The sequence below is a fragment of the Mchenga conophoros genome, linkage group LG12 (assembly GCF_057382185.1).
Source record: "Mchenga conophoros isolate Kocher_MC1m ecotype Shallow Benthic linkage group LG12, M_conophoros_male_GT1.1, whole genome shotgun sequence".
Classification (NCBI taxonomy): Eukaryota; Metazoa; Chordata; class Actinopteri; order Cichliformes; family Cichlidae; genus Mchenga; species Mchenga conophoros.
In genome coordinates, this window is record NC_140537.1 from 4,214,029 (window position 1) to 4,233,157 (window position 19,129).

At 41.8% G+C, this 19,129-nt stretch overlaps 2 protein-coding genes across 2 annotated transcripts; one reads left to right on the forward strand and one right to left on the reverse strand.

Annotated features, from left to right (window-relative positions):
- The first annotated feature begins 1,974 nt into the window (after positions 1-1,974).
- On the forward strand, positions 1,975-9,103 carry idua (alpha-L-iduronidase). Its single transcript, XM_085293067.1, has 14 exons — positions 1,975-2,345; positions 3,197-3,337; positions 3,510-3,592; positions 4,762-4,869; positions 5,198-5,293; positions 5,652-5,854; positions 6,042-6,221; positions 6,613-6,829; positions 6,932-7,141; positions 7,245-7,366; positions 8,064-8,189; positions 8,490-8,566; positions 8,695-8,795; positions 8,888-9,103. Exons 1-14 carry the CDS (start codon positions 2,206-2,208, stop codon positions 8,986-8,988), a joined length of 1,905 nt encoding a protein of 634 aa, XP_085149193.1. The 5' UTR covers positions 1,975-2,205; the 3' UTR covers positions 8,989-9,103.
- Positions 9,104-9,845: 742 nt separating this feature from the next.
- LOC146561913 (purpurin-like) lies at positions 9,846-11,666 on the reverse strand. Its single transcript, XM_085293353.1, has 6 exons — positions 11,553-11,666; positions 11,251-11,365; positions 10,752-10,888; positions 10,548-10,660; positions 10,253-10,465; positions 9,846-10,143 (listed from the first exon to the last, which is right to left on the reverse strand). Exons 2-6 carry the CDS (start codon positions 11,362-11,364, stop codon positions 10,133-10,135), a joined length of 588 nt encoding a protein of 195 aa, XP_085149479.1. The 5' UTR covers position 11,365; positions 11,553-11,666; the 3' UTR covers positions 9,846-10,132.
- Positions 11,667-19,129: the final 7,463 nt, after the last annotated feature.

A 19,129-nucleotide genomic window follows, 5' to 3' on the forward strand; every position in this document is an offset into this window, starting at 1 on the left:
TTGCAGTCAAATAACTGGCATCTAAGATAAGATAAGATAACCTTTATTAGTCCCACACGTGGGAAATTTGTTTTGTCACAGCAGGAAGTGGACAGTGCAAAAGTTATGACGCAAAAATTAGAATACAATAAGAATAAATACAGTACACAGCTGTACAGAATAGAATAAAATAATATACTATATACAGTAGAATAAAATAGAATAAAAGTATACAATAAGATAAAAATAGAATACGAATGCTATATACAACTGAGTAAAAATACAACGATGCCAGAAAAGATTATTGCACTTAGTGTTATTGCACATGTGTGGATGTGTGTGTTTGTTCAGTTAAAGTCTTTGTTGTGGAGTCTTGACAGCAGTGGGGAGGAAAGACCTGCGAAATCTCTCCGTCCCACACCGTGGGTGCCGCAGTCTCCCACTGAAGGAGCTGCTCAGTGCTGTCACAGTCTGCTGCATGGGGTGGGAGATGTTGTCCAACAGGGATGACAGCTTAGCCGCCGTTCTCCTGTCACTCACCACCTCCACTGGGTCCAGAGGGCATCCTAGAACAGAGCTGGCCCTTCGGATCACCCTGTTCAGTCTCTTCCTGTCCCCAGCAGAGATGCTGCCGCCCCAGCAGACCACACCATAAAAGATAGCAGAAGCCACCACAGAGTCATAGAAGGTCTTCAGGAGTGGGCCCTCCACCCCAAACGACCTGAGTCTCCGCAGCAGGTACAACCTGCTCTGCCCTTTCCTGTAGAGGGCGTCTGAGTTATGAGTCCATTCCAGTCTGTTGTTCAGATGAACACCAAGGTACCTGTAGCTGTCCACAGCCTCAATGTCCATACCTTGGATGTTCAGTGGTTGCAGTGGAGAATGCTTGTGCCTGCGGAAGTCTACCACCAGCTCCTTGGTTTTACTGGCGTTGATCTGGAGGTAGTTCAGCTGGCACCAGTCCACAAAGTCTTGAGTCAGTCCTCTGTACTCCTTGTCGTCCCCATCAGTGATGAGGCCGACTATTGCAGAGTCATCAGAGAACTTCTGCAGGAAGCACTGGGTGGAATTGTGGGAGAAGTCTGTGGAGAAGGCACTGGAGAAATCAAAGAACATGATTCTCACAGTGCTTCCAGCGGTCTCCAGGTGAGCGAGGGAACGATGTAGGAGGTGAATGACGGCATCATCCGCTCCAATGCCAGGCTGGTAGGCAAACTGAAGTGGGTCCAGTGATGAGCTTGTTAGGCGCCGAAGCTGAGCCAGGACCAACCGCTCCAGGGTCTTCATCAGGTGGGATGTCAGAGCCACCGGCCTGTAGCTGTTGAGGTCCTTGGGGCGTGAAGTCTTTGGCACTGGTACAACACAGGAGGTTTTCCAGAGCTGTGGGACTCTTCCCAACCTCAGGCTCAGGTTGAAGAGGTGCTCCATCACCCCACACAGTTGGTCCGCGCAGGACCTGACGACCCTCGAGCTGATGCCATCTGGACCCGCTGCCTTCTTGCCATTAATCCTCCTCAGTTCCCTCCTAACCTGGGTGGTTGAGAGAGACAGGCTGGAGCCTTGTGTTGAGTGTGTATTGGATGCTGTTGTTGGGGGTGGGGGGGAGTGAGCAGGGTGAGTAGAGGAGGTGTGAAGTGTCTGAGGTGGGACAGCAGCAGTGGGGGTGGGTGAGTCTGCAGCCGATGTTGTAGACTGTCTCATGGTTGAATCAAATCTGTTGAAGAAATGATTCAGTTCATTTGCCCATCTCACATCCCTCCCAGGCAGAGAGTTCTGCTGTTTGTGGCCTGAGATGGTTCTGAGGCCTCTCCAGACTTCACCAACGTTGTTTTGCTGAAGCTGGTTCTCCATCTTCTGCCTCGATAATATAATAATCGATAATATAATAAGAAGCTACATCATTGATACTCTGCAGAATGTTGTGTTTAATTGAATGTGCAGTGGTTTTGTATCCATGCAACTGATGCACCGCTCACTTCCCTAAAAGACTACAACACTGTCGCATGTAATCTACGTTGTTGTGTTCACATGACTGCAGTCGCACTTTGCTAGTTTGTTAGAAACACTTGTTGGTGTCTTAAGTGTGTCTAGTTGAGCTATGGCAGAGCTTTTTCTCCTATTTACTCACAGACGACGTTTAAGTCACACTTCCCCACTCTCTTTATAACACACCGTGTTTGTTTTTTGTTTTTTTATTGTAGCCGTTTAAGCTAGCGGGTCGCAAATATGATGGTGTGGAAAACGTTTACATTTCTAGCTTTGCTCCTTTGCATTTCCGAAACTTCAAGCGCTTCCTATGTTATCACAGCTGACGTGCAAAGGCCGACAGGAGATCTTAAACACTTCTGGAGAAGCACTGGTTTCTGGTAGGTCCAGTTTTAACTTTTCCCGTGTGAGCGCCGAGCAGTAAGTGTCAGCCAGAAAGCAGAGATTCACTGAAACGGGACACTGACTGTGGAATTATTTTTATATTCACTGTAGCAGAATACTTCAGAGGAAGTATTTAAAAAACGATGCACTTACTAGGAACACGTAGGACTTTCTCTGAGCGTAAAGGGAGAAAGGTAGACTATGGAGTAACTCACTGCCAAGGTATGCAGAAGAGCATCTCTGAGCACACAAGACATCAAACCCGGAAGTGGATGGGCTACAGCAGCAGACCAAATTTCTGACAACTAAGAACACATTAATGATGCATGCTCTGATGAGTGTCAGTATCTGCCACTCATTCAGGGTTGGCATGAACAACATGAGGGCCCTGCCTGCTGCTGGTGGTGTCATGGTGTGGGAGATATTTTCTTGGCATGCTTTGGGTCCCTTACTAAACGTTAAGAATCATTTGAACGACACAGCCTACCTGAGTATTGTTGCTGGCGATGTTCATCCTTTTTTGATCACATCTGTCAGCACCAGCATCACACACAGTGCCACAAAGCTCAAATCATCCCAAACTGGTGTCTTGAAAATTCACTGTACTCAAATAGCCTCCATATTCACCAGCCCACTGACAAATCTGCAGCAGCTATGTTATGCCAGTCATGTCACTACAGACCAAAGTCTCTGAAGATGGTTTCCAGTACATTGTTGAATCTGTGTCATGAAGAACTAAGTGAGTTCAGGGAAAAAGGGGGTCCAATCTGGTGTACCTAATAAAATGCCCAGTGAGTGTGTGTAGATATAGCACAAAGCTAAATGTTTGTCTGTGTTTTGTGTCCAGCCCCCCGCTCCCTCACACGCAGGCCCACGAGTATGACCTGAGCATTGACCAGCAGCTGAATTTGGCCTATGTGGGCTCTGTTCCTCATGGAGGGATCCAGCAGGTCAGGATACACTGGATGCTGGAGCTGGTGACTGCACAGTAAGTGAAGTAAATGAACAAGCAAGTAGGTAGCAAGTAGCATGACATGTGGTGGGTCATGTTTGCTATAACACGCTCGCGATCGAAGACAAGCTTTTTGAATGTTGTTTTTGTAGGTTATAACTTACAGTAGTACTAAGAGTGGTCTCATCTAACTTTTTTTTAATTTTAGAGATATTGGAGGAAAACCTCAATATAACTTCACTAGACTGGACCGGCTGATAGAGCTATTATGGATGAATGGCCTTCAACCAGGTACTGTACTACAGTCCTGTTATATTTATTCCTGATGTACATTTGTCATCTGTTTTCATACCTTTTTATTGTTCGTTATGAGGTCATGGAAGAGTAAAACATAATTTCTGTGGTCACGACTACCACAAAAGTTGACCCTGCGCGGGCGACCGTGGTTCAGGGGGTTGGGAAGCTCATCTTGTAACCAGAAGGTTGCCGGTTCGATCCCCAGCTCTGTCTGTCTTGGTCGTTGTGTCCTTGGGCAAGACACTTCACCTACCACCTACTGGTGATGGCCAGATGGTGCAATATGACTCTCTTCTGTCAGTCTGCCCCAGGGCAGCTGTGGCTACAACTGTAGCTGCCTCCACCAGTGAGTGAATGAATAGTGTAAAGCGCTTTGAGGATCTCGAAAAGCGCTGTATGCAGTCCATTATTATTATTACTCGAGTAATACCTCAGCCAATTTTGAAGTAGGTCAGATGACAGAAAAACATTCTCTTGCAACAAAATCTAAAGCCTTGCCTAGCCTAGCCTGCTTGGGGTGGCTGTAGCTCAGGAGATAGAGCAGGTCATCTACTGATTGGAAGGTTAGTGGTTTGATCCCTGGCTGCCCTTGTCTGCAGGCTAAATATCCTTGGGCAAGATACTAACCCCAAGGTGCTCTCCGATGCATTCATTGGAGTATGAATTTATGTGAATGTTAGCTTAACCTCCTAAGACCCAAACATGCATTTTTAACTTCTGTTTGCTATTTGGGCTGATTGGGACCTGATTAATGTAAAAACAAAGAATTACCTGATGATTTTTTTTAACTGATTTTTGTTTCTGAGAAAAATTGGATCCACATATGAGGACATTTGTTTTAAATTTTGATAGAAGAGTGGCAGTATGGTGTCCTCGTACGTGGTTATCAGTTCCTTGTATTGCAAAGTTGTGTATTTTGGTCTAGACAACCCAAAATGTGATGTCCACATATGTGGACGCCAGGTTCTAGGAGGTTAGGAAGCACCGAAGAAAGTGCTTGTATGAATGGGTGAATGTGGCATGTTGTATAAAGTGCTTTAGGTGCTCCAGGAGGGTAGAAAAGTGCTATGTACGTCCATTTACCATTTAGTTAATTTGTTAGCTAAACATCAGAAATTTGTATATCAGAAAACGTAATTGGATTTTCCTGTTCTCTGTTGCAGGATTTGAACTGATGGGAAGTGTCTCTAATTACTTCACTGATTTTGAGGATAAATCACAAGTGGTCGAGTGGAGAAATCTGGTTTATCTCATAGCCAAGAGGTACATTGGTGAGTGAGTTGAAGCAGACATCGTTAGTTTAGTTTTTTGTTTCGTACTTTTTTTGCATAATCAATAAGAATATTAAAAAGGACGACAGTGAAGAACAGTGAAGTCCAATAGGAGAGCCATAACAAATTACTATGCATTAAAATAATGAATAACAGTCATTTTTTTGACTAAAATGGTCCCAATTGAAGTATTCAGAAATCAGTCAGAAAATGTACTGTGGCGGGCATGTAAACATGTGATTTAGCTGAAACTAAATGGCTTAATCTGCACTGTGTCACCCTGCTCATGCGTTTTGTGATGACTGTCGTTGCTTGTTGTAAATTTCAGACAAATATGGCCTGGGAAGTGTTTCTCGATGGAACTTTGAAACATGGAATGAGCCCAACAACCATGACTTTGATAATGTTACTGTCTCAATTCAAGGTAAACCTGTGAGACATTGTGCATGGCTTGTGTGTGTGTGTGTGTGTGTGTGTGTGTGTGTGTGTGTGTGTGTGTGTGTGTGTGTGTGTGTGTTTGTGTTTATAAACTGTTACCATTGATGAAAGGTAAGTCTGGGGGTCCCCCCCCCACCCCCCTACTTATTTTCTCTTATAGATCTGGAGCTTGTGTTTATAATAGTGTTATGTGAATGTAAACGGGCACACACATTATATGAAGTTATGCCTAAAAGCACTAAACCAATTCTTCTGGAGCTTCTTTTATAAATTTGTGGAAATTCAAATGTTCTCGCCAGACAGTATGACAGTGCTGTGCTGTGGATTATCATTTTTTTCTCAAGGGTTTCTAAACTACTATGACGCCTGTTCTGAGGGTCTGCGTGCTGCCAGTACACTCCTGAGGTTTGGAGGTCCAGGAGACTCTTGTCACCCCCATCCACACTCCCCGTACTGCTGGGCCATGCTGCAGCACTGCTACAACGGCACCAACTACTTCACTGGAGAGACTGGGGTCAGACTGGACTATATAGCCCTGCACAAAAAGGTGTTTTCTTTTCTTAGCAAATAGAAAATGAAAGCAGCCTTGATTATGCTCTAGATTTGTGCTTATAGTTGCCAGAGAAATATAATTATCATTATGTTCATAGACTCAGCTGTTTTAGGAAAAACTATAGTTATTACTACACAAACTTGCTTAATTCCAGGCTGACTTCCTGTCTTCGATCTTACAGGGAGGAGGCTACTCCTTCCCCATCCTCCAGCAGGAGATCAAGACTGTAGGAGAGATCCAAGAGCGTTTCCCTAAGTTTCGCAGCTTGCCTGTTTACAATGACGAGGCTGATCCTCTGGTAGGGTGGTCCAGGCCTCAGGAGTGGAGGGCTGATGTGACCTATGCTGCAATGGTGGTAAAGGTGAGGCGAAGACATTTAAACGAACAGCATGGGTGGAAAAAAATATTTCACGTGGGAATTTATGTTTGTTAGAAGTGTCCAGTCTAGAACAATATCTTTCATTTAAACCTGAAAAGGACCGTACCAAATAGCTGATGTGAGCACGGCAGCTCTAAATTGCCGGACATCAAACTTTAATCGGTAATGGAGAGATTAGCAAATGCCCCCATATTTTGTGTATGATCTTCTTCCCATAGAAATGACCCCGACAACTTCATAAAATGTATTCATCAGACCAGTCTAAATGTGGGTATGGGATAAAAGAACTAATTTGTTGTCGGTGTGTTACGAGTAGCTTCTCTCCGCCAGTTAAATCACCCTGATCAAATCCTCTGCTGTCCACCTTCAAAAGATTATAAACCAGCACCAGGATATGTTGATGGCAAACCCAAACAGCACCATCAACTACACCCTGCTGAGCAACGACAATGCCTTCCTCAGCTACCACCCACACCCCTTCACCCAGCGCACATTGACCGCCCGCTTCCAGGTCAACAACACTCAGCCGCCTCATGTTCAACTCATCAGGAAGCCCGTCCTCACAGTCATGGCCCTGCTGGCTTTGCTAGGTGACATCTTTACCCTAGAACACATGTTCCCTCGGGGGGGAAAGGGGATGAATCGTTTAAACATGATTTAATTCGTATGTGTCCCTGTGATTCAAATTTTAGGAGAGACCCAGCTTCTGGCTCAGGTTGTGAACTCATCAGGAGGCCACAACGGCACACTGGGAGTTCTCGCCAGTAGCCACAAACCCGTAATGCCCGGTGGCTCAGACAGCTGGCAGGCAGCAGTGTTGGTGTACAACAGTGAGGACAACAGCACCTCTACCATCACCGACGATGTCACTGTCTCACTGAAAGGACTGCCTGCACAAAACGGTAACACTGTCAAGGGATTTGGAGTGTTTCTGTTTATCTGTGATGATTTCTGTAAGTCTGTTTGGTTAATTTTACTCCTCTTTGCTATCTGTTTGTTATCCAGGTCTAATGTATGTCACATATTACTTGGACAATAATGTAACCAACCCTTACGAGCTGTGGCAGAACATGGGGAGCCCTGACTACCCCACAGCAGAGCAGTTCAGATGCCTCAGGAGTGTGGAGGTAAACAGGACAGCTGGACAGTATATATTCTAGTTTTCTGCAATTATAATTGTATGTTTTTCAGTGTACAGCAAAACACGAAAGCTAAAAGTTATCTATCCTGTTTGATACACTACTCAGAGAAAATTAGGGGAAGACTTGATCATCACCACATGTCAGTTAAAAAAATTACCTTGAGCGAGTTGTTAATGTCCATTTCTGAGCATACTGCCAAAATCGGACTTCATCAGGATTGCATGTGGTCCTGATATTCTTTAGCGGCATCTATGGTCACAGCCCAGCACCGTGCGGCTTGATTGGCGTTCCCGAGAGATCAGCAGAACAGCTACTGGTGCCTTTTTCTCTTTACAGAAGAGAGCAGGTTGTCAGTGAGCACACGTGACAGGCATGAAAGAGCCTCGAAGGCTGTGGCACACTTTACGCCGTGCAATGATTCCCTCATTCCACCGAGTTAAACAGGCTTCTCTGCCTTTATTTTTTTTTTATTTTTGATGAAGTTTTCTGCACACCACACTGTGAAAGCATGGATTTCCTCCCAGTATGAACTCTCATCATTTTTTGTTATCTAGTTGATGCCTGTGAGATTATTTTTATGTGAGTCTTTAAGACTTGAACTGATTTGACAGATCACTTTGACCTTTTCCTGCTCTCTCAAGTGCACTGAGACACGCGTTGACCTGATGTGTCATTGTCTCAGGGCCCCCACACTGACGGACCCTTGGACGTTCCTGCAGGAGACAGTCTGATTCTGAAAGCCAAATTGCCGGTGCCCTCCGTCCTCCTCATCCACGTCTGTGCCCGGCCGAAAGCTGTGCCAGACCAGGTTAGTACCAACACAACACAATGTTGTATAGATAAAATATCTCATATTACACTCGTGTCATAAATGAGTCTGAAAGACAATATTAGAAAATAGTAAGAAGGCTGAAGCTGCTTTAAAATATTTTAATTGATTATATTTTTAATTTTAAGCTAGAAAGAAGTCTATAGAGCCAAGGCGAGTTTTTATGAGTAGGTCTATTTGCTAAATTTGTAATAAATGTATGTTTTTAAATGCTCTGTTGTCTATAAAATTAATCACAGATTTATATTTTTACACTGCGTTATATTTGACCTTCTTCAGGTCAACGGGTTACACTTCATTAGGATCACTAAAGGTCAAGTCCTTATTATCTGGTCTGACCACTGTGTCAATTCAAAGTAGGTGTTTCTCATCCAAAACATTTCATTTCACTCTGCTTTAAAATGTATTATATGCATCTTTATCCTTTAAAGGTTGGACAACGTTAGTAAGGCTAACACCACTTTTATTATGTTATGCTTCGCAGATGCATCAAAACATATGAAGTGGAATTATCCACAGGCGGCAAGGCATTCGGCAAAATCAGCACCCAGAACACTATTTTTACTTCTTATGTTTATTCACCAGGTAAGAATTCACACTAAATTCTTCTAAATCTGAGACCTTTAGAGTCTGACTGTACAGAGAAATAATATCATGGTCTCTGTTGTGTTCTGTAGTGGACCAGGAGGTTAGTGGTCTGTACAGAGTTCGAGCTGTGGACTACTGGGGAAGGCCCGGCGAGTACTCGCTGCCAGAGAGATATTCAGAGGAGCATTAGTCCGAGATCTGGTCTGCTGGCTGTTATGTTATGTTTTGTTATTGTTTTATATAATGTAAATTTTTGGATTGGTGGATTTTGTATTTAATAAAGCATTGTATGTGGTCAGCTGTAATCATGTGAGTCAAGGTGTGAAATCACTGAATCCTCGCCCCACCCCATCATGTTGAGGTCACCTGAGGCAAGGTGTAAGTGAGGTTTGAGACGCTTGGGAAGGGATCTCTAGACTGCATTGTTGGTTTCTAATATCCGGTGTCTGGTCAAAGATGGTGGACACAGATCGTCTCCTTTACTGCTCTTTGAAAACATCTGTATTCTCGGTCCAAGGTGTGGACATTTGCATCCTTGAAAGAGTGACCTTTATCGTTCAGGTGCAGATGTTGTCATGTTGAGGTGGCTCTTCTACGGTGGCTGTTTGGTTTCTCCTATTTAGAGTCCGAGCACTACTCACCGCGCCGCACAACATACATTGTGTTATTCAGCTTGTGTTTGGGAGTGCATTGAGATGAACCAGTTTCTGTCTGAGGGTGTTGCTACATCTGAAGTGCAGGGGGAAGTCGTGGGACCACAATGTTGTTCTATTTCTGCCTGGTTGGTGTTTGAAACTCTTTCCTGTACATCTTTGCTGATTTGATTAAGGCTCAGATGAGATAAGCACAAGTTTTAGGACTTTTCTTTAAACACATCCTTTTCTTTCTTTCTCCTCTGCCTTGGAGGAAACATCCCCTGTGACTTCAAAAATTTGGGTTTCTAATTTTTCAAGCGAATCACTTCAAAAGAGTGAATAAACGGGATTGGATAAATAAGTGAACAGTAGATATGAAGTGCAGTTAAGGGAAATAAAAAGCCACCACAAGTTTCTTTACAAAATTTATTGTCACCGATGCAGAATGGCACAGTGCAGATGTTACCCACCAGTGTGACAGTTTGATACAGCTGGTTATTTGATGATATCCACTCCATCGCTAATAGTTTCCAGTGGATTTAAATTGTATTTTTGTTGTGGCAGGTTTAAAGTTTTCACAGGGTTATGGATTGGATTGGATTTATCTGATGTTGGTCACATAGTTGGAATGTGACAGGCTTATTCTCTTGGATCCACTTTAATGTAGGGTTGCTCAACATGCCCCAGATGAGCATTTGTTTAGCAAGCTCCTGTTGAAAACAGAGAGGAGGAACAAGTGTCAGATTAAGTCTTAAAATTCTTTCTCTGCATCAGAGCTTAAGCTAAACAATCCTCAACACAAGTCCTTGTTTTACATACCGGACTGCAGCACAGGCTGGAACTGTCCGGCCATGCAGATTTCCTCCTGCTTCTGGCGGACCACTCTCTGGATGGCAGGGGGGAGGCCACGGGGGTTGCGGGAGAAGACTAGAGCATAGCCATCCTCGCAGGTTCCGTCATCCTTCAGGGTGCGGCAGGCATAGGTGATGGCGTAATTGTCATAGTCTGTATCAATGACCCAGTAGTTGTCACCTAGAAGTCAGGAATGAGAAATTAGTCCCAGCTCCACGAAGGAAAGACAGAGTGACAAAGAGAACATGATGAGCAGGCTTACCGCCACTGGACAGGTAACTGGCCAGGCCCTGGTAGTCCATAAACATTTTACCAGGGCTGCCAGGGTCAGGGACTGTGTACTGAGCAGCCATGTCAGCACAGACAACCCAGAACCTGAATACAGAGGAGAGGAAATATGCAGCAAATGCAAGCGTATTCATGACCTCACATTGAAGCTGCTACCAAGTATGTTGCAAATACCCACCCAAAGAGAGTGACTCTGCCTCTGGAGGAGGCCACCATGGAGCCATCATCGCCAACCGTGTACTCAGCAGAGATGTTGTCCTGCAGGAACAAACCCTCAGGATCTTTCTTCTGCAGAGCGTACCACTTCCCTGCGTACTGTTATAGGGAAGAAAGGGCAAAGATGAGCTTTATTTTGATTGGCATGTCTATAGTATGGATATACACACTGAAATGTGTGAATATCACAGTAAGTAGCACATAGTTCACAAGTTCATATGTGTGATTGTATGCCGATGATGTTCTGGTTTATACATGAGCCACATTGATCATTTTGTTCCTGTTTTGGTTATTTTTTCAACTACTTATTATACACCAGTGTTACTATAAATACAGTCAAGCTAATTCAGATTACAGAAAGTTCAAAAATACACAGAAAAAGTCTTAGAATATATTTCAATTTTTGATCTCGTAATGAAAGGGTTAAGAAGTATCCTTAAAAGACACATTTGCGTACTCACTCTTTTGGGGTCAAAGTCCTGTTTGACTGTGAAGCTGTCCACCACACAGGAGGCCAGGCTGTGCTCCACACAGGCCAGAAGCATCATCACCAGAGCAAAGATTTGAAAATTCATCCTAACGCAAAACCCAAATTAACACTGTATTATGATTTGTTTATATAAAGGTGTAAAGTCAGCATTCCTAAATCATTTTGACACTAAAATCCTCATAAATGGTTTAAGAACAAGAAAGGGTTGTTCTTTGAGCTCCATATTTATTTGTAAAAATTTGAGCAAGTCCCTTAAAAGAAGCATCTCCTTACCTGAAGTAGGGAATGAAGAAGCCACAAGACGTTTTCAGTGCAGAGTTGTTGCAGTGAACTGTGGTGAGAAGACGCTGTGTGAGCCTTTTATACCCGACGCACAGACAGGCTCGCTGCTTATTTTCAGATTTTAAATCTACGGCTTATCCAGTTAACAAAATCCGCCGGCGTAAGCTGATGAACCCCCAGATTCAGCAGGCTTTATGTAATTCAGTGCAGGGCTACATAATGGAATACAAGATAACAGATGCCCGGCAGGATAAGGCTGGCTGAGCCGCAGGTCACGTATGCACAGCAAAGGTGTTTACATGAGCAGGCAAATGTATTTTTAGCCCTGAGGATACATGAAAATGTATAAAGTGTACAGATTTACCCAACCTGAGAAAGATGCAGGGTTCAAGAGAGATTCTGTCTTTCTACTGCATCTGTGTTTCCTTTAAATGTGTTCAAGATATTCCCAAAACCCTGAACAGGGACAGTTTTTCCAAGAGCATTAATGCTTTCTGTTATCATTATTAATATTAATTTAACACGATAAAACAAATCACTGCACTAATTAACTTAGTGTTTTGTTCTGCCAAGTCTATTTGTAGATTAAGCATTACTGCTCCGTCTCTTTAGCCTTTTTGCCTGTTCTGTTTTATTCAGGATGTTTTAACCTAAAATTATGTATTTTGTGAGTTCTTAAACTTTAACAACCAGTGGAAAGAAATCAAAAATCTGTTTTCCACCTTCAACAAACAGTACAAATGTACAACTGGTAAAACTGCAAAAAAAGAAAAAAATTATATATATGTACTGGATGTTGGGTCATGTTAGGTCAGCACAGGCTCAGGTGTTCCCGGCTGCTGCCACTTACTTGGTTAAGTAATCTGTCTCTTCTTCAGCTTCGCCCTGCAATGTGTCACACAGGAAACAGCTGAGCTGCATTATAGAAAGTTTACACCACTTATGCATCCTGCATGTGCAGAGGTCTAAAAATGCACAAGCTTCTGTTTTACAGGTATCAAGGTGAAGTTATATTCCAAAAGCGCTCACTTTACGATATTATATATCGTCTACATGGTTTATTTAGAAGAAAAAAGGATAAAGAAAAGCTCTTCTTTTGATTTTACAAATTTTGGAGTCAAATGTCGAGCAACTGGTTTTGTTTTGTTTTTTCAGTTTTTGTGTCCCAGAATCCAAACGTAACCAGATCACTGTAATCCCTCTAACAGCTCTTGGGAGATATTTTTGTAAGGTAAGGAAGCCAATTTAAGACGAGTAGTGTGTCGGTAAATCCGGCTGCATTTTTCTGGCAGCCCTGTCATTGTTGTCGTTCTAACAATAACCTGTCCTGAAGATATTACATAAGACCTTTGTGCCCAACGTCCTCACCTTTTTAAATGCAGTCAAATCTTCGACACTGATGTGACCAGTCACGTGTCAGCAGTGTTAACTCTGCATCTCTAATCTGAAAACAAACGACAGGTTTAAATGATCCTGTTACAGACGCGCACTTGCTTAACTGGAAGGGAGCTCAGGTTGATCAGATCTGGACCAGAGCCATGTCAGGTTGATGACTGGTTCAAGTTGTATAACAAGCAGCTGAGTGTAGAAATATATGCATCCGTCTTATTTAATCATAGGCTGCAGTAACTCTTTTGATACTCAACTAGCCATTCACTTTTCTCCCAATTAAAATTTCATTTTACAAAACTATCTTTTTGTGCATTAGTGAAAATAATTAATGACATAACTCTGGACTTTGGAAACAATAGAAATTATTTTTAGGCGATGCAATTAAACCAAAAGTAAGAGGTTGTTAAAATTGTTTTAACACCCAACCAATGTGGGTCACACTAAAAGTGAAAATTAATTTCCACATGAACTGTAATCTTAATTAAATGGGAAGTTTAGACAATAAGTATGAACTTTTCCACAGGTTCAGAAATACAGCAGGACTGAGCAGAGTGACAGACATGTGAATCTCAAATAAAGAGCATATGACTCAAACTTTGGAGTCATATTTATGCATTTAAATAAGTAAATCTAAATTAAAGATCAGCCACAAAATAAGTAAATTTTTACCTTTAAATCTATAAAATTATAATAAAGTGTTCCAGGCTGTCTTATTTAAAACTGACATCAAGGGCCTGGTGGCATGTCACCGTGCCAACATCTAAAAGGCTCTTTCAGGCTTTCAAAGAAAAGATTGTGAATGCCTGGCAAAAGGATTTAAGAGGATAAGTCATTCCACTGTAACAAAAACTACAGATCACCTCAGCCATGTTGCCAGTTAGTTCTCAGGCAGACGTGTGACCACCTGTTAAATTATTTTAAAGAAATGTGGTTCACACGCACACAGAGTTATACTTCTTATGTCTTTATTGAAAAGCTTAAAGTGAAGGCTGGAGAAAGTGGACATAATACCTCAAAAGCTCCTTGGATTGAACAGGATTTGTATAAATCCTGTTCAACCTGTGCTCTTGGAGTGAGGTTGGAGGGAACAGTGCTTTCATCATCAACTTACACAGAGCAGCATTACGGAGGTGCACGAAAGTGGAGGAAAAAAATAAATCAATGCACTCCGTGTTTCATCAGCATTTCTGAAGAAGAAATGAGAGGTTTACTAAACTAACCAGCACCCCTTCATAAATGGTTCCCAGACAACTGTGCAAATTTTAAGTCGATGTTGTAAATGGAAACCAGTGATCCAAAAAGTTGTTGGCAGTAAAACAAAAAAAAGGTAACTGTAAATAATGATATATTTCTACATTTAATATGAAAAAGTGTTAATGGAGAAGCAATCGGGAATTCAGTTGACTGAAGGAGAACAAAGACCACAGTGCATATATGGCATTAAGAGTTCAAAAGCTTTACTCAATAATCCATGACTAACATTAAATCACAATATCTGGAAAACCAAAGGGCTGCTGTATTATCAAAGGTAACGGTGAACATGTCCACAAAATAGGAGTGTTTTTGAGTGGCAGTGACCCCATTTTGCCATAGCTACTCCAGAAAGAGTGGAAGAGGTTGGAAATTGCACATGGACGTGGACATCCTGGAACAGCACTCCAACGCTTTACTTCAGAATGCTGTCTTCATTTGCTGTGAGGACGAGAGCAAAATATGAGATTTGACAATGCAGTCGTGATTGAGACGTCCACATGTGAGCTGTACAGTATGTCTGCGTGAACAAGGTACCTTCTGCTAGCTGCTTGGCGATGCGCTCCTGCTCTTCACGGACCTTCTTCTCCTCCTCCTCAATCCTCCTCTCTTCCGCTGCAATAGGCTTCAGGTGATCTGAGCAAATCAGAACATTTATTAAGCTGAGGTGGAAGAAAAAGACACGCAGTTTCCTGATTTATGAGATACAACTATTGTCTTACACAGCACGTAGTATATAAGAAGCTCTGCCCAATGAATGGAAGTGTTTGACCTCATTACACTACACAGCTGCAGTAAAGGACAGTTCTAGTAACAACTTACCATATCTCCTTTTGCCATATATGATCCCAGCAATCAAAGCTGAGTACCTGGCTGTCTGCAATAGAAAATGTGTACATGTTAGTGTCAAAAACTCCACAATGAGCCGGCTCAGCCGCAAAAGAAAAAACACGATACAATTGTAAATGATAAATGATTTATGTCTGACAGTGAGAGCCATCCATCAGCCTCTGATGACCATTTGGTACCTAAAAAGCGAGCTACTTCAAAAACCCTCCAACAAAACACAGGAGGAAAAATGTTCCCAGTAAAAGTGGAAACAACAAAAGGTGTTTCACCACTTGAGGCAAAAAACACACCACCGAGTAAAACCTTGCCATAAAGAGGGAGATACTAGCAGCTGGTGTTGTGTGACCCAAATGTAAAATGACTCCACTGAGCATCGCTGGGGAACTCGCTGACTGCACCTCCATATGACAGGAAGGGCAAACGTGGATGGAAGTGACTGATGTGATCACATGATGGAAAAACAAGGCTGTAAGCAGCTGGTTAAAAAGCTTGATCCAAGACAGAAAATATTTTTCAGTTTTATTATATGACAGCATGGTGCAGCTCCTGAAGGGTTAAGTTTACACTTTAGTTCAACAATAACCAAAGTGTTAAGCAGTTATACTTAACAGTTATAATGCACCTTGTTTTAATAGATTCACATTTCAATTATGGCAAATTTATTGAAATATTCTGATATTGTGTATTATACCGTCACAGAGCTTTTTGTTTTGTAGATTTATAGTGTATATATTATTTATGAATGCAATATTCATTATTGTCTTACAGTGTCAGTCTGTAGTATATATATACACATTTTTGCATTCTCATAGAATAATGCCCTTAGTAGGCGCCTGCAGCATTTTTAGTTTAACTTTGTTGTTTGCTCAATGTTTATTAAAGACTGTACTATTTGTATTCTTTATCCTGCTGCTGTAACACAAACTTCCCTTGTGGGATTAAAGTATTTATCATTTTGAGGCTGTATTTTCTAACACCAGCCGCTACACCTGATGAGCTTTCATTAGTACAAAACCCACATTTGACTGAGGATTTAAAGGGCATTAACGACAGGGCACAAAGAGTAACTGTTCCAGTAAAAAAATATCTAGTCTACAGTAACCTTATCCACCTGTCATTCACAGTATGACCAGTAGGGGGCAACAGCTTCGCTCCAAAACAAGAGTTTTCTGACAGCTGACAACTGAAGTAGAAGGCGAACAGCAGCTAAACTTGTTTGATGCAGAGACAAATAGAAAAACAACACATTTTTAGAATTAGTCATTAGTTATTTCCGGTGACTCCACTTTACCAGCCAGTTAGCGCTGCGGCGTTTAAATGAAGGCAGCTTGTATTAACTATCAGTCAAATCAAGCGTGATGTTCCGTAACAGTCACTGTTCTCCCGCACACATGTACGGTCAGTGCAAGCTGAGCTGTACGGCACAATCAAACAACAGTACAACTCAGGCTGCAGCTGCTCATTCATAGTTTTAGTGACACAGCTGACAGCTAGCATGCCCCTGCTAAACGTTAGCAGGTTAGCGTGTTCTCGGTAGCTAACTAGCAGCCTAAAAGACGGCGGTTTGTGCCGTCTGACTATAAAACACTAGTTTTATAACAAAATGTGTGTCAATGCAAACCTTAATCAGAGGTGACACTGCAACCGGAGGAACCATAGTTTCACGGCAGGCTTACGATTAACAGCAGAGGTCACTTTAGCACCAACAGGAGGAAGAGCAGAGGTGTCTTCTTCTTTAGGTCTTTCTGCCGCTGGTGAACTGCTGCCACCTTCTGGAACAAGTGGTCCTCTTCAGCCTTGAGGCCTGGAGTTCCCCACGCCTGATCTAGGCTGCAGCTCAGGCTGTCCAAGAGCTCAGTGATCCCCTTGTCCAGATCTGGATGGAGATCCCCCAGGACACCATCCGTCATCGCATTAGGAACATGCCCCGACATTTTCATGTATTCACTATTTTTGAGCTACTGCAATGAAAATTCAGCAAAATGGACTAGCCCGTCTACTTGTTCCAAACACATCAACCTGTCCATAACTGTACAGATATGAGCATGATGTCTTTTTCTCATTTAGACCGAATGTGTTTAAGTTTTTTGAAGAGTGTAGTTGATAAAAACTATAAAAAGAGTTTGGGTTTGTTTTTTTTTTGTTGTTGTTGTTGTTGTTGTTCGCTTTGTTTTTCCCCTTTTCTTGATGCCAAAACTGTAAAAAGGAAGCAATGTCAGTCTATGGGACAATTTGTGATTGTTATTTGTGCTTCACAATAAAAATATTTGAAGAGAAAAACTATAAAAAGCAATCAACTCTGTACTGAATACAATAAAACAAAAATAAAGTTGATGCGAAATGTCTTTAGCATTGCAAATGCTGTTTTGTGCTGTGATATGTACTAAACTACTCAACTTCCTCAACCATGCCTCCATGTAACAGTGCTGTGCCACCCTGTGGACTGTTTTTCTAATTAAATGCAAACATCTGATCTTCTTTTATCTGTCTATATTCAGTCATAGAGTTTGTCTACATCTGAAAATAATGTAGAAACTGTTCTTCAGACTTGAAGCACAGACATAACACTGGGTTCATTCCCTTACTGATGCTGCCATCCAGCAATAATAATAATAATGATAATAATAATAATAATAATAATAATAATAATAATACTTCATAATCCACGTTTTCCACAGAAATAAGGTCTATGAGCTAAATGGAAAATCAAAACCCAAGCCCATTATTAAATATGTCAATAATACTTAGCGTTAGCTTGATTTATTCATTTTAAACCAGTTTTATTTTCGGTTTGGGATCATGGTCCTGTTTGAACACCCAACTCTGTCTAAGTTTCAACCTTCTAGCTGTTTTGAGGTGAAGAATTTGAAGGTATTCTTCCTTCTTAGTTATTCCATCAACTTTGTGCAATGTAACAACCACTGGCAGCAAAACAGCACCATAACATGATGCTACCACCACCATGCTTGACAGCTGGTACAGTATTAGTTTTGACAGCCACACCTTTACTCCTCCAAACATACCTCTTATCATTGTTGCCGAATCACTTGATATTTGTTCATTCTTATCATAAAACATTTGTTAGAAGGCTCGATTTGCCTCGATGTTGATTTTAAAGCAGGGGCTTCTTTCTCGGTCAGCACCCTCTCTGTCCATGGTAATATAAAACTGACTTCACTGTGGACAGTAATGCTGGTGTTCCAGCAGTTTGAGTCTGGCTGGTTCTTGAGTTGTTCCTGAAAATCCTAACCAATTTCCCCTCATCTGATATTGATAGTTCAGGTGTTTTTTCAAGAATTTAGCAAAGTGATGTCACATTTGAACAGCATGTACCTACATATAGAAAGAGGCCTTCCCAACCTGTGTAAATCTACAATTTCCGTTCTTAGATTAGACACCGAGTTCCTTAAAATCTCCCATTGTTCTGAGTGTTGGTAATTCCAAGGAAAAGCTACAAGTTGTGGTCAGTCATGATCACTAAGAAGTTAAAATGCTTTGTCAGGTTAAAAGACAGTGTGGAGCCTTCAGCACCAATTATTAAAGATTTAAGAGAACATGTGTATATATTTGAGTCTGCATGTATATTTTGACCCTGTGTGTATTAGGAAAAATCCAGAAGTCATTAAAGATGTTTGCTGTCCAATCATTAGAACCTGGAAAAAGAACAGTTCAAATAAATTGTTAAGGGCCCAAAATTACCATGATGTTCATGTTGAGTACATGTGAACTTCTGACTACAGCTGTATATGTAACTGCTGGGTCTCCGAGGTAATCCGACCAGCTCTTTTAATGTATTCCTAGATCCAGGTTAAAGACAACAGGAGACTGGGATTTTGAGGTTGTGGCTCCCAAGTTGTGAAACTCGCTTCCAGTAATTGGACCTTCTTTTTTTTTTTAACAAAAAAAAAAACCCCTTTAAGACCCACATGTGTGAGATTTGCTTTAATTGGTTTTATCCATTTGTAGTTTTAACTGTTGTATCCTATTTTGTACTGCAAAGCCCTGTGATGTTTGTTCTTGAAAAGTGCAGTTTAAATGAACTTGTTTACAATCAGTCACTGAGGAGACTCTCTCTG

Bases quoted from the DNA above. Each gene is read 5' to 3' on its own strand.
- idua (XM_085293067.1), top strand. From the start codon at position 2,206: ATGATGGTGTGGAAAACGTTTACATTTCTAGCTTTGCTCCTTTGCATT. The intron at 2,346-3,196 runs GTAGGTCCAGTT...TTTTGTGTCCAG, and splicing joins TGGAGAAGCACTGGTTTCTG to CCCCCCGCTCCCTCACACGC. The intron at 5,855-6,041 runs GTGTTTTCTTTT...TCGATCTTACAG, and splicing joins ATATAGCCCTGCACAAAAAG to GGAGGAGGCTACTCCTTCCC.
- LOC146561913 (XM_085293353.1), bottom strand. From the start codon at position 11,364: ATGAATTTTCAAATCTTTGCTCTGGTGATGATGCTTCTGGCCTGTGTG. The intron at 10,889-11,250 runs GTGAGTACGCAA...TCCCTATAACAG, and splicing joins AGGACTTTGACCCCAAAAGA to TACGCAGGGAAGTGGTACGC. The intron at 10,466-10,547 runs GTAAGCCTGCTC...CCTGACTTCTAG, and splicing joins CAGTTACCTGTCCAGTGGCG to GTGACAACTACTGGGTCATT.